Source organism: Dryas octopetala, chromosome 7, assembly GCF_963921425.1.
Source record: "Dryas octopetala chromosome 7, drDryOcto1.1, whole genome shotgun sequence".
Taxonomy (NCBI): Eukaryota; Viridiplantae; Streptophyta; class Magnoliopsida; order Rosales; family Rosaceae; genus Dryas; species Dryas octopetala.
This window is the reverse complement of record NC_141372.1, coordinates 7,363,841-7,384,947: the sequence shown is the minus strand read 5'-3', so window position 1 is coordinate 7,384,947 and position 21,107 is coordinate 7,363,841. Positions and strand designations below refer to the sequence as shown.

The 21,107-nt window shown below is 37.8% G+C and overlaps 4 protein-coding genes across 4 annotated transcripts; 3 read left to right on the top strand and 1 right to left on the bottom strand.

Moving 5' to 3' along the window:
- Positions 1–343: 343 nt before the first annotated feature.
- Positions 344–6,124, top strand: LOC147279187 (putative sucrose-phosphate synthase 1). The gene is made up of 13 exons (XM_086252414.1): positions 344–526; positions 674–766; positions 1,114–1,355; positions 1,512–1,575; positions 1,725–2,423; positions 2,554–2,670; positions 2,847–2,978; positions 3,142–3,318; positions 3,621–3,674; positions 3,756–3,818; positions 3,948–4,898; positions 5,117–5,244; positions 5,668–6,124. The coding sequence occupies exons 1-13, from the start codon at positions 344–346 to the stop codon at positions 5,939–5,941; spliced, it is 3,177 nt and encodes a 1,058-aa protein (XP_086108540.1). The 3' UTR covers positions 5,942–6,124.
- Positions 6,125–10,187: 4,063 nt separating this feature from the next.
- Positions 10,188–11,632, top strand: LOC147279186 (Exostosin family protein). Its single transcript, XM_086252415.1, has 2 exons — positions 10,188–10,545; positions 10,970–11,632. Exons 1-2 carry the CDS (start codon positions 10,201–10,203, stop codon positions 11,630–11,632), a joined length of 1,008 nt encoding a protein of 335 aa, XP_086108541.1. The 5' UTR covers positions 10,188–10,200.
- Positions 11,633–12,885: 1,253 nt separating this feature from the next.
- On the top strand, positions 12,886–16,336 carry LOC147279185 (Exostosin family protein). The gene is made up of 4 exons (XM_086252281.1): positions 12,886–13,156; positions 13,362–13,554; positions 14,698–15,055; positions 15,671–16,336. Exons 1-4 carry the CDS (start codon positions 12,886–12,888, stop codon positions 16,334–16,336), a joined length of 1,488 nt encoding a protein of 495 aa, XP_086108407.1.
- A 326-nt stretch (positions 16,337–16,662) lies between these two features.
- Positions 16,663–19,817, bottom strand: LOC147279184 (ACT-like superfamily protein). The gene is made up of 8 exons (XM_086249729.1): positions 19,658–19,817; positions 19,131–19,202; positions 18,937–18,988; positions 18,736–18,850; positions 18,566–18,633; positions 17,635–18,333; positions 17,372–17,476; positions 16,663–17,261 (listed from the first exon to the last, which is right to left on the bottom strand). Exons 2-8 carry the CDS (start codon positions 19,199–19,201, stop codon positions 16,899–16,901), a joined length of 1,473 nt encoding a protein of 490 aa, XP_086105855.1. The 5' UTR covers position 19,202; positions 19,658–19,817; the 3' UTR covers positions 16,663–16,898.
- Between the last annotated feature and the right edge of the window lie 1,290 nt (positions 19,818–21,107).

Below are 21,107 nucleotides of genomic sequence, written 5' to 3'. Positions count from 1 at the left end.
TTATGTGATAAAGGGAGGTTCTGTAAGGAATTTAGTTGAATACATTTTCAAAAGGAAGTTAATATAAAAACCTTTTTTCCAGAGAAATCGCAAAGTTGACGAGGAAAAATTCTCCGGAAATGACGATTACTCTCTCCAATTTCTACTTGTCTACTCAGTCATTGTCACAACCCTCCAGCACATCACCACCATAACCGTACGTCTCGCGCGCTTTCTCTCTCTCTCTCTCTCTCTCTCTCTCTCTCTCTCTCTCTCTCTCTCTCTCCAAACAGACCAAAAATATATATAAAAGTGTAAGCGGTTGCTCCGTAAATTAATTAAGAAGAAAGCCAATACCGCAACAATGGCGGGAAACGACTGGGTTAACAGTTACTTGGAGGCCATCCTCGACGTCGGACCAGGCCTCGACGACGCCAAATCCTCGCTGCTTCTCCGAGAACGCGGTCGTTTCAGTCCCACCCGCTACTTCGTCGAGGAGGTCATCACTCGTTACGATGAGACCGATCTCCACCGCTCCTGGGTTCAAGTACGTACAATTCAATCAGATTTCAATTGATTCTTCCACTTCGCAATTAATTTCACCTTCATTTTCACATTTACCGTTTACATTTTCGTTGCGTTTGTTTCTGATTTCTCTCTCTCTCTCTCTCTCTCTCTCTCTCTCTCTCTGCAGGCGGCGGCGACGGCGAGGAGTCCCGAGGAGAGGAACACCAGGCTGGAGAACATGTGCTGGCGGATTTGGAATTTGGCTCGCAAAAAGAAGCAGGTTCTTCATTGATTTCGATTTTTAATTTGTGTCTTCTATGTTTGTTGATGATTTGATTCTACTGAGCTCAGAAAATGGGAAAAACAATGAAAATTCGTTAAATGAGACAAATAATTTTTTTAAAAAAATCGAAAATTATGGTTTGTGGGGTTCAATGTTGCTCATACAAAGATGGATTTAGTTTTTGTGGGCTTGTTACAAGGAAATATGGATTTCTAATTACATTAAATCATTGTAGCTCAATTTATTTTGGGAATCATTGTAAACAAGTCCTTTAAGTAATGACTAAGTGGAAGTGAATTTATTGGTTTAAGTTTTTAGCTTTGAAATGTATGTGGTGTGAACAGCTTGAGGGAGAAGAAGCTCAGCGCACAGCTAGACGTCGTCTTGAACGCGAACGAGGCAGGAAAGAGGCAACTGAGGATATGTCAGAAGACTTATCTGAAGGAGAGAAAGGAGACACAGTGGGTGACATGTCAGCTCATAGTGACAGCAAAGGAGGAAAAATGCGTAGGATCAGTTCAGTGGATGTGATGGAGAACTGGGCTGCTCAACAAAAGGAAAAGAAGTTCTACATAGTGCTGATAAGGCATGAACTAAACTTTTTTTTTTCATTTTATGCATTTGAAATTGATCTCTTTTTATATACACAAAGACTGGTTAGTCATAAACTCATAATGTTTGGATAAAATGATTATGATATCTCTGGCATACATGATAGTATTTGATTCTTTTTAACAAGCAGTGTTCATGGCTTGATACGTGGTGAAAACATGGAGCTCGGTCGTGATTCTGATACAGGTGGCCAGGTAACTTTTGGGAGTAGAAACTGTTGTTTCCATTATTTCTTTCAATGCGGTTATGCATTTAGTCAATGATTATTGAATACGTTTATCAACTAGAATCATAAACTTTCTTATTACTTGCATTTGAGTATAAATGTTTTTACAATTATCAGGTCAAGTATGTAGTAGAACTTGCCAGGGCCTTAGGTACAATGCCTGGAGTTTATCGGGTTGATTTGCTAACAAGACAAGTGTCAGCTCCAGATGTGGATTGGAGTTATGGGGAACCTACTGAAATGCTGAATCCAGTAAACTCTGAGAATTCGAAAGAGGAGCTTGGGGAGAGTAGTGGGTCTTATATAATCCGTATACCTTTTGGCCCACGAGATAAATACATTCCAAAAGAACATCTTTGGCCCCACATTCCTGAGTTTGTTGACGGCGCACTGAACCACATTATACAGATGTCCAAATCTCTGGGAGAACAAATTAGAGGTGGGCAACCAGTCTGGCCTGTGGCAATTCATGGACATTATGCAGATGCAGGTGACTCTGCCGCTCTTCTATCTGGAGCTTTGAATGTCCCAATGATATTTACCGGTCATTCTCTCGGACGTGATAAGCTTGAACAAATTTTAAAACAAGGACGCCAATCAAGAGAAGAAATAAATTCGACATACAAAATAATGAGACGGATAGAAGCTGAGGAGTTAACCCTTGATGCATCTGAGATTATTATAACCAGCACTAGACAGGAGATAGAATCGCAATGGCGCTTATATGATGGCTTTGATCCAATACTAGAACGCAAACTGAGAGCAAGAATTAAAAGGGGCGTGAGCTGTCATGGCAGGTTTATGCCTCGCACGGTTGTAAGTATTCAAATATTTCTCTCCATAGTCTTTTTAAGCTTTTGGCCTCCTTTATGTGCTAAAAGCACCATTATATTCGGTGATAGGAATGCTATTCTTACTAACATCTGATTCTTGTTGTTATGGTTAGGTAATGCCTCCTGGAATGGAATTTAATCATATCGTTCCACAAGATAGTGATGTGGATGGGGAAGGGGATAGAATTGATGATAGTTCTGCTTCTCCTGACCCGCCAATTTGGTCAGAGGTTATAACTATTCTTTCTTCTCATGTTCTTCACAGTATGGAATTTTAAGCCTGATAGCTTTATGTGTTGCTCCTTTCATTTATGGTTGTCCTATAGATATGACACATTGAAATACATTTTCTTCTGCAGTAGATATTTCGATTTTAATGTTAAGACTAATGATTTTGTGTTGGCAGATTATGCGTTTCTTTACCAATCCACACAAGCCTATGATACTTGCCCTTGCCAGGGCAGATCCTAAAAAGAATATTACTACTTTAGTCAAAGCATTTGGAGAGTGTCGCCCACTGAGGGATTTTGCTAACCTTGTATGGTCAAATTCTTTAACTGCACCTTCCTACTGTGTAACTCAAGAAATCTTCTGACAAATATATAAGGCTTCCTTTCTTCACTTTGGTTTTTTAAAAAACAAAAAAATATGTTTTATATATAAGTTTTATTCAGATACTTTCACATTTTCTGTCAATACAGACACTGATAATGGGAAACCGTGATGATATTGATGAAATGTCCAGCACAAATGCCTCCGTGCTTCTTTCCATTCTTAAGCTGATTGACAGGTATGATCTTTATGGTCACGTGGCATATCCAAAACACCACAAGCAGTCTGATGTTCCTGAAATCTATCGTCTGGCAGCAAAAACAAAGGTACTTTATCTTTTAATAGTAGTGTTACAACTCGAGTAACCACTTGCACTTCCTTAAAGAACATAACAATACCAAATAATCCAACTAGCCCTCAGTGTATGCAGTTTGCTTTTAGGTATATGCTTTTCACTCAGCCTGAATGTTTTATGTCTAGTCTGGTTCAGAGTCATGCTAAGTTCAAGTTCGAACCAAACTTGGCTAGGCATGCTTGTCTATCATTTTGACATGATATTCAACTCTTGGTGCAAGAAAAATTATATGGCTCATGTTATCTAGTACCTATGTTGTTGGTTTCTTGGCAGGGTGTTTTCATCAATCCAGCTTTCATTGAGCCATTTGGGCTTACTTTAATTGAGGTACATGTCTCTATCTCATCAGAGGAATACATTTCAGATGTTAATTATTTAAAATCCAACAGAAGATCCTTTGTTGAATAGGCAGCAGCTCATGGTTTACCTATTGTTGCCACAAAAAATGGGGGTCCTGTTGATATTCATCGGGTATGTCCATCCTGGAGCACATTCCTATTCATTTGATATATTTTCTTATTTGTTTGTTGGAGCTGTAGTGAGTTAAACTTTCAATGCTACCTTATCAATTACTGAGTACGGACAATTGAATTGTGACAGGTTCTTGACAATGGTCTACTAATTGATCCCCATGATCAGCAGTCAGTTGCTGATGCCCTTCTGAAGCTTGTTTCGGATAAGCAACTTTGGGCAAGATGCAGGCAGAGTGGACTGAAAAACATTCACCTTTTCTCATGGCCAGAGCATTGTAAGACATACTTATCTCGCATAACCAGTTGCAAACCAAGGCAACCACAATGGCAAAGAAGCAGCGCTGAATTTGATAATTCAGAATCAGATTCACCCAGTGATTCGTTGAGGGATATACACGATTTATCTTTGAACTTGAAGCTCTCATTGGATGGTGAGAAAATTGAAGGGGGTGGTGCTTTTGATAATGCTTTAGATACTGAAGAAAATGCTGCTGAAGGAAAGAATAAGGAAGAGAAGGCTGTTTTGACATTGTCAGAGGGTGTTTTAGGGGGCAGTCAAAAGGCTGGTTCCACAGAGAAAGAAGACAACAATACTGGGGCAGGAAAATTTCCGGCATTCAGAAAAAGGAAGTATGTCTTTGTAATTGCTGTGGACTGTGATACAGCCTCAGAGTTTGTTGAGATCATTGAAAAGGTTGTTGAGGCAGCAGGGAAGGACAAGGATACAGGATCCATAGGATTGATACTGTCAACAGCCTTGGCGATATCTGAGATACACTCTCTTCTGGTCTCAGGAGGTTTGAGCACATCAGAGTTTGATGCTTTTATCTGTAACAGCGGCAGTGAGCTCTACTATCCATCTGCAAGCTCTGAGGATAGTCCTTCTGGGCTTCCCTTTGTAGTAGACTTAGATTACCGTTCACACACTGAATACCGTTGGGGTGGAGAAGGTTTGAGAAAGACTTTGGTCCGGTGGGTTGCTTCTATCAATGAAAAAAAAGGACGAGACACTGTTACAGAAGATGGATCAAGATCAACTAACCATTGCTATGCCTTTAAAGTGAGAGATCCAGCATTGGTAAAATCTCTTTGTATTTCACTCGTGAAAATCTCAACTGAAAGGGGTGATATTTTCTCATCAACCCTCCATGTCTTATGTGTGTGTCATTTGTGTTAGGGGTGATATTTAGTGTTGCACATTACATTTTTCTATTTTATTACTTTAAGGTTCATTGCTTCAGAATAACTGCATCTTCTTTTTCTTGCTTTTTAATGTCTATAATTATGTCATCACAGATTCCCCCTGTCAAGGAACTCCGGAAACTGATGAGGATTCAGGCTCTCCGATGCCATGTTATATATTCTCATAATGGTCCGAGGGCGAATGTTATTCCTGTACTGGCTTCTAGATCACAAGCCCTCAGGTATAAATGCAGACATCATTTGTTTCTCCTTGCCAGTGATTTATCGATCTCTGCTGTTTATTACTTTTACATATTAGGTTCAAACTATTGGTTCTGCATGCTATTCATTGGTTGTTCACAACTTCAAATTTTACTTTATCCTACTACTCAATTGTCCTATATACTGAGATTATTAAGTCTAAACAACAACTACTAAAGGAGACTCACTGAAACTTGTAAGAAAGAAACAAATTTCATTGCTCAATAATGTAAGGAAACAGAATGGAAACTTATCATTAATATGCATTCCTATGAACCCACAATATCCTGTTTTTCTCTTTTGTATCTGACACTGCCTCCTCTCTTTTAGGATTAGATAGCAATTACAATTTACAATTTATTCTTCTCTACTGTGGATTACAATCACTAATATGTAATCTCCAGGTATCTGTATGTCCGTTGGGGCTTGGACTTGTCAAACATTGTTGTCTTCATGGGAGAATCTGGGGACACGGACTACGAAGGCTTGCTTGGCGGGGTACACAAAACTGTGATATTAAAGGGAGTTAGCTGCAGTGCTCGTAAGCTTCATGCTAACAGAAATTATGCTTTAGAAGACGTCCTTCCATCTGACAGTCCCAATATCACTCAAAGTGAAGGATGCTCCGGTAATGACATAAGAGCATCACTCCGGAAACTAGGGGTTCTTAAGGGGTAGGAAACCCCAGCTCATGCACTCTTCTGTATTAGATCCTATGTTCGATCTCTTTATCTTCCTGCTTTGGTATTAGCTGAGGTCATCTGCTTTTAAGCATGACCCCTCCGATGGGGATCAAATCGCTTGTTTGATTTTCCAGTTTTGTTCAACATCAGAGGAAGTTCTGCTGTTCTGTATGGTTAATATAAGTGGACAACTGATCCCATTGTTGCGTATTCTCCGTAATTCTTTGTTTTTAGAGTTATGCATAGGTGGACTATTATACTGATTTTGATTTTTGTTCTTGGTTACCAAATGTTCATTGTATAGATGTCTCTTTACATTTTTCTCTTTTTTTTTTTTTTTGGCTAAGTTGTCTCTTTACATTTAAACTTAATATTTTTTGAGATCTTTTTCTCTTACGTGTGATGGTAAAATGGATGTCATTTGGAAATAGAATTTACCCTTTTATTTCAAAATCCTGTTAATTTTTTAACAAAAAATTAAGAAAATGATTGGCTACCAGGAGTTAAATGGCCTAATAAGATTATTCAAGGTGTAAATGGCCTAATAAGATTACTCAAAAATTACACATTCACTATAGGGGGTTATATGCAATAGTTTTGAAACTTCAGTTGATGCATGTGTAATTTTTTAAACATCAGGGGGTGTGTGAAAAGACGATAAATCTCAGGGAGTGTAAATGTAATTAACTCATGTTATGCATGGTCATGCATAGCCTCATTAAAAACAATCTTTTAAAGAAAAAATTCAAAAATAATTGATGAAGGAGACAATTATTAATTAATGTGTGTTTGAAAATTTAATGGGTGAGCCACTCAATACAAAATTTGATTGAAAAAATATAACAATTTATGTGGTAATTATATCATCATAGAAAACGAATAGCTTTTGCCGTTTGGAAAAAAAAAAAAAACCAGAAATGTTTTTATATCATTTACTTATTTACAAATAAAGAGAAAATTGAAAATGAAAAGAGAGACGAAATGTAGCACTATGCAGCTAGCAAACTGTTTGGCACTCTTATTTTGTAGCGTTTCTGCTAATAAGCATATACAAATTTTATAAAAATTTTAAGTTGTTCATACAAAAGCACTTGAAAGTGCTTCCTGAAGAAGCACCTGGACATGTGCTTCTAAAAAAAACTCCTTAAAAACGTTTTTATAACATATAAGCATTTTTATTTATTTTTGTCAAACACTATCAAAAGCGCTTTCGGCAGTTCTAAATGCAGTGTCAAACGGATCCTAAGTATAGGTCTATATACACCCAAATACATATATTAACTTGTTTGCAAATTTATACGATAGATTTTTCTTTTCTACCCATAATAATGTCATTTTATAATTTAAACCATTTAATTTTGAGGTTTATTTCAAAGAGAGATTTTTTTGTGTAACTTATATACCACCACGTAGTGTAACCAAAATATGTGTCATAATTAATCAAAATACATTTTCAAAAACAATTAATCAAAATATAGTTATTCAATCGTCATCGCAATTATTTTTATATTTTACCAAATGTATTGTACTACTCGTTCATTTATTTTATTACAATTAAATGATTAAAAGATGCATTCACAAAAACTACATTGTGAATAGCTTTTTTTTTTTCGCAATAATGATTCTTGAAGATTCCTAAAAAACGAATTTGTCAAACCATATATCACATTTTATAATTTATCAAAAAAATATTACATTTTATAATGGGCCAAAAGAGTAATAGTTAATACCTAATTAATTTGCTAAGGAGCTAGAAGTGTTTTAGCATTCCTTTAACTATATTTATCCTAGTTGTAACCAAAAACAGATTGATATTTATCTCCTACACACACAAAGAGGATACAAAATGATATATGAGATTTTAGTCATTGCCGAAAGGACTCATAGTATCACACTCAACTTTGATCACTTCTCCTCATCCTCCTCCTCCACCATTGCCTTCCCACCAAAACCTAACAACACCAGTTTTTTTCTCTTTCCTTGATCACAAACAATACAAGGCCGGCCGGCGGTGTAGGTGTTGGGGCATGGCTGGCTTGGGTTGCACCGGCACTTGTTTACTCTACCCTTCTCTTTTCTTCATCCTCTTCTTCTCTTCCATCAACCACCATTTTCACTTCTTCCCATTCCCTTATAAGCACAATACTGACTGCCGGAGCGATCATCAAATCAATGCCAGCACAAATAGTACTCATCATAATCATGATCATCGTCTTCCTATTACTGTAAGTCATGATCACATTCTTTTCTTTGTGTTTGGCTCAATTTGATCAAACAAAACAAGTCATATGATGGAGAACAGAAAGAGTCATATACATGTGCATGTATAATTCTAATGATGAGAAAGAGAATTTCATTGATGGGTTTTGTTCTTTTTGTTAATAATTCTCATATATGGGCAAAAAAATGAAAAAAAAAATTATGGGTTTTGATGGGTTAGATTTAATTTGTTAATTTGATATTGTGTATATGCAGGTGCAAGTGAACAAGACTGAGTTATTCATCCAAAAAAAAAATAAGACTGAGTTTGAGAAAATGGAAGAAGGGTTGGCAAGAGCGAGAGCTGCAATAAGGGAAGCAGCTCGATCAAGAAGCTACACATCATACAAGGAGGAATTTGTGCCCAGAGGATCCGTTTACATCAATCCTTATTCCTTTCATCAGTTAAGATCTTTCTCCTACTTTCTCTTCTTGGACTTAGTCTTGTTTTGACTGTTCATTAATTTAATTTCAATTTAAATTTATCCGAGTTCTTGAGTCAAATCGCCACCAACTCGACCACTACCAGATGCTACTTTCCTGGAAATTAATGACATTTTGAATTAGAGGGCAATTAAGCAGCTTAATTACCCATGAAATGACAAAATGTTGTGAAATTTAGAGTTCATTTATGAGGAAGCATAGTCATTCAAGTTTTGGGGTTCCCAAGAGGTAGCCTTATTACATAGCATGGTGATGTAGTGGCAGACCATAGGCATTGAGTAAATGGGTTTTTGCCTCTTTCGTGTTTACACACAGCTCTGGCACTAATTTTCATAGGTTGCAGTATGCATTATATTGGTTAATAATTCAATGAATATATATATTCGATTCATAAACGATTTAGAAATGTTGCACTTAGATTTGGACTTTTTGGTTGCAGTTCTTTTATTATGCTCCTTGAGCTGTCACAATCTTAGATTCTTAAACTGACAAGCATTCTGACTTACAGTACTAGGGGATTCTTGTATGGTCCATTGGTCTCCGTCCGATAGGCATAGGAAATGATTTCTATTCTTAAATATTGGATGGATAGTTTGTAGATGCACAATAGTTATTGTATATATGTGACATTATACGAGATTGTTGTGAAATTATATGATGATCGAAGAGACTCATATGAGTATTATGAGAGGAAAGTTATATATGACTGATTTGGACAATAATTTCATATAGATATAGCAGTTAGGTTATAAATAGTGGCAAAACTATGAGTTGGCTAGGTTAGCGCTTATCCAAAATGCTTATTTCAGCCATTAATTGGGGTGGTGGATGAAAACTTACATGAAATGGGTGAATACACTATTTTCTCAAAATACCCTCTTATATATTAGTCATATTACTATTTATTGTTAGAGAAAAAAATTTACAAACCCAACCACAAGCATCATTGATGGTTCAATTGACCCCACTAACTATTTTTCCCCATTCCTCGAACAAGTAGTTCTTAAGCTAAAGACAAGGAGTCTTTTTCATCGAACTGTCACTCTTGTGTCCACCATTGATCCTAGCCACCCTACGCCCAACCTTAACTAGCCTCTAACCCTTGAAGAAAAGCCCTCAGAAAAATTAGCCTTAACAGAAAAGTATCCTGGTTCCCTCCCCATTACGAATCAACCAAGAACCAGCACATATTCAAGGTTTTTAAGGACTAAGAACCATTCTAGCTACTTAATGGTCCCAGATTAACTAAGCCAGGTGTGCCATAGGGAAGACATTAATAGTAAGCATGCATGAGTGCATTAATTTGTATACTCTTACATGCATGTGACTCTTCATGCATAAGTAGTTGTAGTTGTGGACTCCATCTATGGATTCAAGGGCAGGCACCAAAATGGCAAAATGGTATTTATCTTTAGTTCCAGATCTGTGTCAATAGGTCTGCAGCTAGCCTTCTTAATTTTCAGCACAAGTTGACAATATTGCATTTTGAAGTAGGGACATGCAGACACTCATCTGACCCTTAATTTTATGATGGTCAGGAGCCACATAGAGATGGAGAAGAGGTTCCGAATTTGGTCGTACAAAGAAGGAGAGCCACCGCTGGTGCACAAAGGGCCAATGAACGACATATACTCCATTGAAGGGCAGTTCATGGACGAGTTGGGTGTTGGGAGCAGCAGCCCATTTTCAGCCAAACAGGCCGATGAGGCGCTGGCGTTTTTCCTCCCCATCAGTGTGGTCAACATCGTGAGATATGTGTACAGGCCTTACACCACCTACTCTCGCATACGCCTTCAGAACATCATCAACGACTACATTGCTGTCATATCCAACAGATATCCATTCTGGAACCGGAGCAATGGGGCTGACCATTTTCTCGTTTCTTGTCATGATTGGGTACGTTTACAAATTACATTCGGAGTACATAATAACTGTCACATCATATGATTAGGTATTAGTTCGTGCAGAAAAATATGATTCTTCTAACATTATTCAAAATTGGTGATATCTCATAAAGTCATGCATTAACATAGTCAAGAAACTAAAATTCGTTCCAGCACATACATTCATGCAGTAGATGGAACCCAATTACATACTACGGTCCTACCTATGTGAGAAATGTGATTGACAAATAAATGTGTTACACATGACATTATAACTCATCCATAGAGTTAAAGAATTTGTTGTGTATGATGTGAATTATTGTTGTAGCAACTTTAGAAAAGGATACCAATTAGCGATTCGTTTAGTGGTAGTTGGTTGGCCAGTCAATGTGGATTTATAATTAATGATATAGTTTAATTGACAAGTTATATTTCAGGCACCGGACATTTCAGCTGCCCACCCCAAGCTGTTCAAGAACTTCATCCGAGTCCTCTGCAACGCCAACTCCTCCGAAGGCTTCCAAGCGATTCGCGATGTCTCCCTCCCCGAAATCAAAATCCCTTTCGGACAACTCGGCCCTCCCCTCCTCCTCCACCCTCCTGAAAACCGGCCAATCTTCGCCTTCTTCGCCGGTGGCGACCACGGCGACGTCCGAAAGGTTCTCTTCGAGCACTGGAAGAAGAAAGACGAGGAAATCCAAGTCCACGACTACCTCCCCGAGAGCGAAAACTACACAGCTCTAATGGGCCAGAGCAAGTTCTGCTTGTGCCCAAGTGGGTACGAAGTGGCGAGCCCGAGAGTGGTGGAGTCCATATACGCAGGCTGTGTCCCGGTCATCATTTCTGACTCTTATGTTCTTCCCTTCAGCGATGTGCTTGATTGGACCCAGTTCTCAGTTCACGTGCCGGTGGCGAAGATACCGCAGCTGAAGGACATTTTACAAACAGTTTCTGTGCATGAGTATATGAATAAGCAGAAGGGGGTGATGCAGGTGCAGAGACACTTTGTGGTCAACCGGCCTGCCAAGCCCTTCGATATGTTGCACATGGTCATGCACTCAGTGTGGCTCAGGAGGCTTAATCTAAGGCTGTTGCGCTGATTGGTGTGTGTGTGTACCCAGTTGGGGTTTGTGTACAATTAGTACAGTTTCTTTATCCCCCATTCATGTTAGCTAGGATAGTACGTAGTATATATAGTATAGCTAGAGAGAATTGGTGTTTAGAAAAAATAAATTAAATGTTATGACTTATATTAGAAAGAGATTATATATATAAATGTTGTAGTGGTTATTTACCAGAAGAATCATGTATACCAAATGATCATGGGTCAGATCCTCTTCCGTTCATTTATTTTGTAACAAAGTGATAAAAAGTTATAAATATCTGGAAATGATCACTCGCTTATCATAGAGCGGACAATTTCACTTTCACCTAACCACCCAGCAACCACAAAGCTGAAAATTCAATGATCAGAATCGTCCATTTCTTAAGTCCCTTCTTAAGGGTCGTCATTGTAAAAAATCAATCAAATCTGTAATTGTTTGGCCACCCAAACTATGCAGATAAATACAGTATGTTAGATAAAGTGTAGCTAAACAGTTTCTAATTTGGTTAATTTTTTATAAGAAAAATCTTTGAAAAATGTCTTAAAATATGAACATTCCTTACTCTATAGTGATCGAGTAATTATTTATAGTTATTTCTGATGACTTGAAATGCATAAATATAAATATGGAATCCTATTTATGCTCTAACAAATTACATGGAAGTCCTTTGTTCTTTATTTTAAAAGTTTAAAAAATCAAGCAATTATAAATATAATATGTTAAAGAGAGTGAACTAGTAAATTAAAAACAACAAATTACCATATAAAAAGTAACCAATTAGCAAACATGTGTCAACAAAAACTTAGTAGGTAGTTTGGCTCTGGTGGCAGATTTGGTAATGGGAATAAATGGTTTCATTTGAGGAAATAGAAAGAACCAAAAAAGTCAATAACTATACAAAATTGGAAGTTTGGAGGGAAAATTAGTTATGTAGCGCAAAACAACCTCCAAGTTTTCGTCTTCTAGTCACGTGTATGGTTTTACGAACTTTTACCCTTCAGCACGTGATCGGCTTCTCTAATAACCGATACCAGGGGCAAATTCGTAATTGCGCTCTTTCCTCCCCTGTTTCACACTGCTCATTATTACACAGTTACACTTCACTTTCGGAAAACACAAAATTCAAAGAGAGCGAGAGCGTCCAAACAAGTATTCTCTCTCATTTTCTATTGGCCTTCAAAATTTTCCCTCGAAAACGAAATCGCGGCAACCAAACAGTTGAGAGAGAAAATTACCAGAGTTTTGAGATGGAGAGTTTCCGTGGACACTACTCCAAATCGGTAGTCTCTGTGCTCTGCATTGCGTCGATCGTCGCCGTTTTGGTGATTTATGGCGGTTTTGATAGTACTACGATGAGATTCTCCGATTCCAAACAGCTGGAGCATCCTCTATCGATTCCATTGGTTGAGTTGCGAAGCAAGATCACCACCGACTCTGATCATCAGATTCATCACGCCAGCTCCAATCGATCTTCTACTTCTCAATTTCACATCAACCAACCGATCACAAACCGAACTCATCTACTGGTAATTAAGTTTCGATCATCATCATCATCATCTCTCTCTCTCTCTCGCTCATCGGATTTGAATTTTATGTATATTCTAGCTTTTTCATTTTGTTTAATTTCCGAATAAGTTTTGCCTCAATTCAGACATGAAAATGAAACCGTCTCTGAAATGGAATCTGTAATATTCGTTTGTGTTGACGATATATATTCATCGATCACAGAGCAAAGTCCCGAAACCGATACGGAGCAGAGAGAAAAAGCTCGAACAAGGACTCGCGCGAGCGCGAGCTTCAATTCGCAGAGCAGCGAATTCGAGTCCAAACCGTACTTCGTCAACAAATTTCAACGACGACGACGACGTTTACGTTCCCTCCGGAGTTGTGTATCGTAACCCCGGCGCATTTTATGAGTAAGCCCCTTGTTTAATTAATTAGTCCATTTTCTAATATTTCAGATAATGAATTGAAAAGAAAAACTGACTATATAAGGAAATTAAGCGTCAAAACTCAAAAGCTTTTGATTTGAATATATTGTTGCATGCTTTGCTTGGAAGTCACCGCTTCGCGCTATGTCTAGGATGCGTAGGTGAGTGAAGTGCGCACTCACTCATTCATCACCTGCATAGCGCACACTCACTGAGCAAGTACTCAATTGCTGCCCAAAAAAGCCGCGTTGCTACTTATTACTCAACTTTGGGCCCTCCAACTCTCCAACTCATCAAATATTCTCTATATATATTATATATCTGCTTTGATTTTTTATTTTTTTCTATTTTTGCTTTTGGGGACAATTGAAGTTCACCTGGAGAAAATAGTTAAATCATTAAATGGGATTGAGATTATTTGACATAAATTAATGATCATCATATCACTTTCCCAACAAATTGTTATAGTGAGTTGAAGAATTAAAAATGGAGATTTCTAAGTTCTTATAGTAAATGACTTTATATTGTGCTGATAATCAACCATGTATAATGCATGCATTTTAGCATACATAATCAGTATTAATGCTTATTGGCTCTTAATTTATTTTTTGGGGATTTACCCAATCACATTCTAATAGAAAACTTTTTTTATTGTGTAAAAAAAAAAACACATTTACAATATTGTTATTTGCACTCCCCTAGAGGTATGCAAGAAAATTTATCGGGAGTACAAAGAGTACTGCATTATTTTTTATGTAATTTATAAAAAAAATTAATCAGTCATAAGACTCATAACTATTGTTATTGGACTCTGATTATGCTATGATTAATAATTAGGAGTACGTAGGAATTAACTAATGCCGATCGATGTCACTGTGACACAGTCAATGATTTAACTTGGAAGCCAACCTAGGTTATAGGATATTAATTAATTATGACATTCCAGAGTACGCTGCCCAAATCACATAGTTGCTTAACTAGATAGTAGATAGTATCCTCATACTTATACTAGAACATTGAACTTTCTAAGATAAAGTTAGTTTTGGCTATTGAATATTAATGGATGTAACAACTCGTAGATGATAGATTGATAATAAATTAGCATATCCACCCTTGTCTAATATGCAGGAGCTACGTTGAAATGGAGAAGAAATTCAAGGTGTACGTGTACTCAGAGGGGGAGCCACCGATGAGTCACGACGGGCCATGCAAGGACATATACAGCATAGAAGGGAGGTTCATACACGAGATGGAGAACGGGGCAGCGGGTCAAAGGTTCAAGACCCGGAACCCGAAGCGGGCTCACGTTTACTTCATGCCCTTCAGCGTCACCTGGATGGTTAAGTACCTCTACAAGCCCTTCTCTTACGACCTCACTCCTCTCAAGCACTTTGTGTCCGACTATGTCAGGGTGGTTTCTCTAAAATACCCCTTTTGGAATACTACTCGTGGCGCGGACCACTTCATGCTCGCTTGTCATGATTGGGTCAGTTACAACCTCTCTCCCTCTCTCTCATTTCTCTGATTTACTCTCTGCCTTTGATTTCTTTTTCTTCTTCTTGCTCTTTTGTGTTGGTGCTTTTTTAGCATGCTTGGGTAGTTTTGGGTTAGCCATAGTGACGTTCCGGCCACTTTCAAGTTTCTTAGTTTGAAACTTGAAGCATGGGATAGCATAAAAGTACGTACGCAGAGGCTGAAAAGTCTTGGGACCGTAGTGGAGCTTCCAAAATTGGACTTACATGTTTACACAAACCAAAAAGAAAGAGACTACTTATACGTAAAGAGTCTAAGCATTTGTTCAAAAAAAGAAACAAACAGAAGTGTACAAGTACATATATTGTAGCTAGGCTTTAAAGGGCCACCAATTTCAACGCATTCAACAGGGCATGTAGCAAAAGATCATTTTAATTGCATGGGTCATGGAAAATTCAACCTCTACGTATGTGGTAGGCTGGTAGCTATCTAGCTGTTTGTGTCTACTTTTAACAATTGTGAATTACACACTAATTCATAAAGGGTAATTGGATGTTAATTCTGATCATGATGAAATAAAATATATATTAAGCAGTTTATCATATTTTGTCCAATTATTATATTTCAGGCTCCCCATGCGTCAGCTGGCAACCCATTCCTCTACAACACATCAATCCGAGTCCTCTGCAATGCCAACACCTCCGAAGGTTTCAACCCTCAAAAAGACGTCAGCCTCCCTGAAATCAACCTCTACGGTGGCCACGTGTCCCCCAAACTCATCTCACCACCACCACCCCACACCCCACGTCCGATCTTAGCATTCTTTGCCGGTGGGCTCCACGGCCCAATAAGGCCCATCCTTTTGGCCCACTGGAAAAACCGCGACCCGGACCTTGAGGTTTTCGAATACCTCCCAAAACACCTGGACTACTACTCCATGATGCTAAGGTCCAAGTTCTGTCTGTGCCCCAGTGGGCACGAAGTGGCCAGCCCAAGAATTGTGGAGTCCATATATGCCGAGTGCGTGCCCGTGATCATATCCGAGCACTATGCGCTGCCGTTTAGCGATGTGTTGAGGTGGGAGGCGTTTTCTATCAAGATTGAGGTTTCAGAGATTGAGAGTCTAAAAGAGGTGTTGATGGCAGTTCCGGAGGTGAAGTATAGGAGGCTTAAGGACAATTTGAGGGTTGTGAGGAGACACTTTGAGTTGAACCAACCTGCTAAGAGATTTGATATGTTTCATATGATATTGCACTCCATATGGCTTAGGAGAATCAACCTTAGACTTGCATAGATTGTTTTCATCTTCTTTCTTCTTCTTTTTTCCCAAATATTGAGAATTATAGTGTACTGGAAAAACCACATATATATAGGCATCTAGAAGTGTGCAAATTGGTCACATGTTCTTGAGCAATGTAACATTCTAAGTAATGCTTGTCACATTTTATTGACCATATTACTGATTACATCTCTTTACATCTCTTTTAGAAGCGTGAGGATCTTAAACTTGATGATAATATAAATAATTTGCCAAATATACAATTTGTACACAATGAAAAAAAAAAAAGGAAAATAATTAATTTGTGCATGATTATTTATGTACAAACCATTCAAACCTCATAGCTCTGGGTAGCTTAGTTTGATAAATGGCCTCTGCACAATTGTTGAATCCTAATTATTTACAATCCTAGAGAAATGATTATTCAATATCTAGATATATACAAGCTCTAGTTCTTTCATCTTTAAAAAAAAAAAAAAAATTATAATTCCAGCCTTGATCCATAGAATGGCCTAAGATGGCAATTGTCTACTTGGGTTTATGTACATGATGCATCCATTAATTGATTAATTAATCACTACTTGATCTTAGCAGCAAAGTTGTGAGATAATCTCTCAATCTGAGATTTGAGGATGTCTCCAAGATTAGAGAAATAATGAGACCTTTCAAGTGAGGTTGGTGATCTGATCATCTGGGTGTCATTCTTGACTTGAAGGTCTATTGGGTTTGGGCCCATCAACTCTCTTTTCATGGACTCAACAAAGTCCATGTCCAGTACTTCATTTCCAGAAATGTCCCTCACATAAAAAGCGTTTATGGCCTTCTCTCCTTGAGTTGCTACATCTGCTCGAACAACAGCGAGTCCATTCTCCCTTAGAACTCGAGTTATATCCGACAGCAACCCCATCCTATCGTCTGCACACAGTTCTAGCCTAATCCCCTGTGCAAATATGTGTACAAATAGAAATATATTAAGGCTGGCTACTTATCAAAACAAAATAAATTCTAAAATTTTGAATCTCAATTGATGTGACAGTACTACTTGATTACCTCACAAACCCGACGCTCTATAGCTGCCTCTAAGCATTTTATAACTCGTTGCTTCTCGCTTTCTGTACATAAGGCATCCCCGTCAATATGTCGGATAAAATATTCCTATTAGAACAATATGAGTTAATTAATTAGTCCTGGTATCCAAAAACATTGTTATAAATCTATAAAAAAAATCAACAAATTAATTCTATATGTTGGGTTCTAATTTAAGTTGTTGATTTTTATAATAAATTTTATGCATGAGAATAATATATACGTACTTGAAAGGCAAAACCTTGTTGAGCACTTGCGGAGGCATGAAAAATGACGTAGTGCATGTCAGTGAGAGTGCACACAGTATCGAACATGAGCCTCGGCCTATCCTTGCACTCTATGGTCACCATTGAATACCCTTTTTCCTCACAGCTCTCTATCCAAACACTGGTTTTCCTACTCTCCTCTTCAAGGTCCAATCCAAACGGTGTCCTGGGTGAGCTTGTGGGCCAATGAGAAGCTGCAGGCCCAGGCCCAGGCCCATCAAAGTCCCTCCTAGAAAGCATTAGCTGATGCAACCTGCGCTCCACAATAGTCATGGTGCCTTGAATGTCTCCTCCAAGAAACCCTGTGGTCTTCACCTCTTGCTGGTTGGCTTCTATTTCGCAAGGGCTCGCCGCAGTGGTGGCCCGGAGGACGGTCACGAGGTGGTCTTCAATGGTGGCCAGGCGGCTGGGGTCGTCAATCGGGGTGTCGGTGGATTGGTCGGATATTTGAGCAACGCAAGCCAGGCGGGCGTTGTGGCTCCATGCATGGACTTCAACTATGTTGCAGTGGAGGTCGGCCAAGGCGGCCGCTATCTCTGAGAACAGACCCGGACGGTCTGTTCCGCTCATTTCGATGGTGGTGAGCTCGCTAGCGTTTTTATTGTTGTTGTTGGCATAAGTCTGGGCCGAGTCTGGAGTACATCTACTTGTGCCTAAGGCCTGCACTCAGTTTTCAACTTATTAATACATTGCATGCTAAAAGCCCACATATATATATATTCGGTCAAATTGTCAATTTAAATCATTTTAACTAGAATTCATCTCAATAGCAAAATCAACACTATTAACATAATGTGACAAGAGAATTTTCCTATTTTCATCAATTCGATCATCTTAATGTAATGAGCCAATTAAGTACCATTGATCGTGAATTGATTACAAACCAAATTACCTGTTGGATATAGTCAATGACATTCTGGTTTGTAATTTTGTTGCCATCCTCATCTTTGACATGAAAAACTGCAAGCATAATTGGTCATTAATTACTTAATTAATTAGTAAATGATGCATGAAAAATTTAATTAATATTCTGAAAGAGAATGAATGCATATATATACACACCATCCATGAACCATCCTGCATCACAAGATATGTAGCTTTTGGTGATAGTGAGGTTCATGTCTGTCAACACTTGGACCACTTCCAGGAGAAGCCCTTGCTTGTTCACGCTATCCACCTGCACCACCACCACATACTGATCATTCTCATCATATGAACATCAACTTCATACACATACATAGAATAATATACATACATACATACCTTTACAATTGTGCAATCTTCCATGGTTTCATTGTCAACGGATACTCTACAACTGCAAAGCAAAATAGGGAAGGTTGCTCCATCAAACGGCTGATAATTATTGTCTCTGTAAAATAATCAAATGGGCCCTACCATACATGCAATGGAGAAAGATCAATTCAGGGTTTTTCAAGAGAATTGGAAAGATTACTTACGCAGGGCCATATATTCTCTCCGATAACTTATCAAAGTCAGGATCAAAGTAAGGCCAACAAACTTTCTTCATGCTGCACACAACACAGAGAGAGAGAGAGAGAGAGAGAGAGAGAGTCAAAACATGAGGCATAATAATTGGTCAAAAGATCCCAAAAATACAAAAAGAGTTTGTGGCTGTAAATTTACAAAGCTTGAATAGCCGAACATAAAATTGTGCTGGCCAAACAACTCAACACGTACGGACATGCACCATTACCACAAATAATGCAACAAATTCGGCCAAAAAATAAGAACAAAATTAAATAGGATTTTCATGATAATATCGAATAATTAGATACCAAAGTTCAGTAATAGTTCAACCAAAAAAAAAATTCAGTAATACTAAAAACAATTTTTACTCTATCTCAACTGATTCACTATCTCTCTACTTTCTGATAGAGACGAGATACATGTGGATTTTACCTATATTAGAAAATAATAAATATCAGTATCTCTTAGGAATATAATATGATCGAAGGCGGTGTACCTTGCAGTACTACAATTAATGTTGCGATATTTGTCCTTTTCTCCAAACTAATTAAATATTAAAGAAACAGAAACAGCAGCTTGCAGGCTGCAGCAGAAGCCCAAAGGATCTAACTGATCGTGGTAATGTAATATATTTAGTTGAACAGTTAAGCTCAGTTCATAACCAACCCAACAATGCCTGAATGAGAGACAGAGACACAAAGAGAGAGAGAGTAGAAGTAGAATCAAGAAGATGTCAGTTTCTTAAGAAACAAGGTCGCTATTTTGGGTTTGTGAAATGAGAGTGCGAGAGCAAGTAGCTTAAATATATATAGGTTGCGAATTAATTTTTCCGGAAGAGATTGGTTGGAAGAAAATTCATTGAAAGTTTCGTAATGATTTTATAATATCTCCACGTACAGAAAGTCAAAATGAGATTTATCAGCCACGTTTTTAATATTTGATTATTTCTTATCCACTTAATCATCGTGATAATCACAATAAATTTTGCTTCCACATAATATCCTATGTTCCTGGGTCCCTTCTTTGTTCTTGCCATGGAATTAAGGACACCCTTCCTCTAAATGAGTGACACATGTCACCAAATTATAGTCCTCTCCAATTTGATAAGCTTCAAACTTGTCACCCTTCACTCATTAAAGAATCTAGGTCCACAATACTTGGGTCACCCCCGGGGGTGATCTCCATATACATCTACCCTCCCAAAAATGCTTGTTCAGCGGTGCAAGCTCAAGATCGAAATCGTCATTTATTAAAAATAATTTTTACAAAAAATCAACTCAATTGGAAATCATTTAATTATATAATTGTATCGAATAAATAGAATAAATAGACAATTTGTATTAAAAAAGTAGTTTCTTGACCAAATTGTCTATTTATTCTATTTATTCGATAACAATTATATAACTAAACGATTTCTAATTGAATTGATTTTTTGCAGAGATAATCTTTAATAGATGATCTAAAAAATGAACGGTTTCGATCCTGAGCCTGCACTGCCGAACAAGCATTTTTGGGGGGTGGGGTGACCCAACCACTGCCCAAGAATCTATGCTTCTGTTGATTTGTTTCTTCTATTTAATATGTATTTCCCCTTATTTGGCCTATTCCCTATAGTTTAAACATAATACTAATTGGTGTTTACATTAACGAAAATTATTTCATCAGCATTTGCATAAATATGCACGAATTTGATGTGCGTGGGCCATGAATTTTAAACACTTTGATTTTAGTATAAATTAGTAATGGTAATTGTTTATGTTTATGAGTCACCCACCTGATTTAAGTTTGCATGTAAACACTTGTCCACCTTTCCAATCAACGTAGCAAATTCGGCTACTGTTTGTGACTATTCAAGCTTCATTTTTTTTTTTGGTCCAAAGCGTGTTAATTATATTTTCTACCCCTCACGGTACGCTAGAAATTTGGTCAAAGATAATGCGATTATA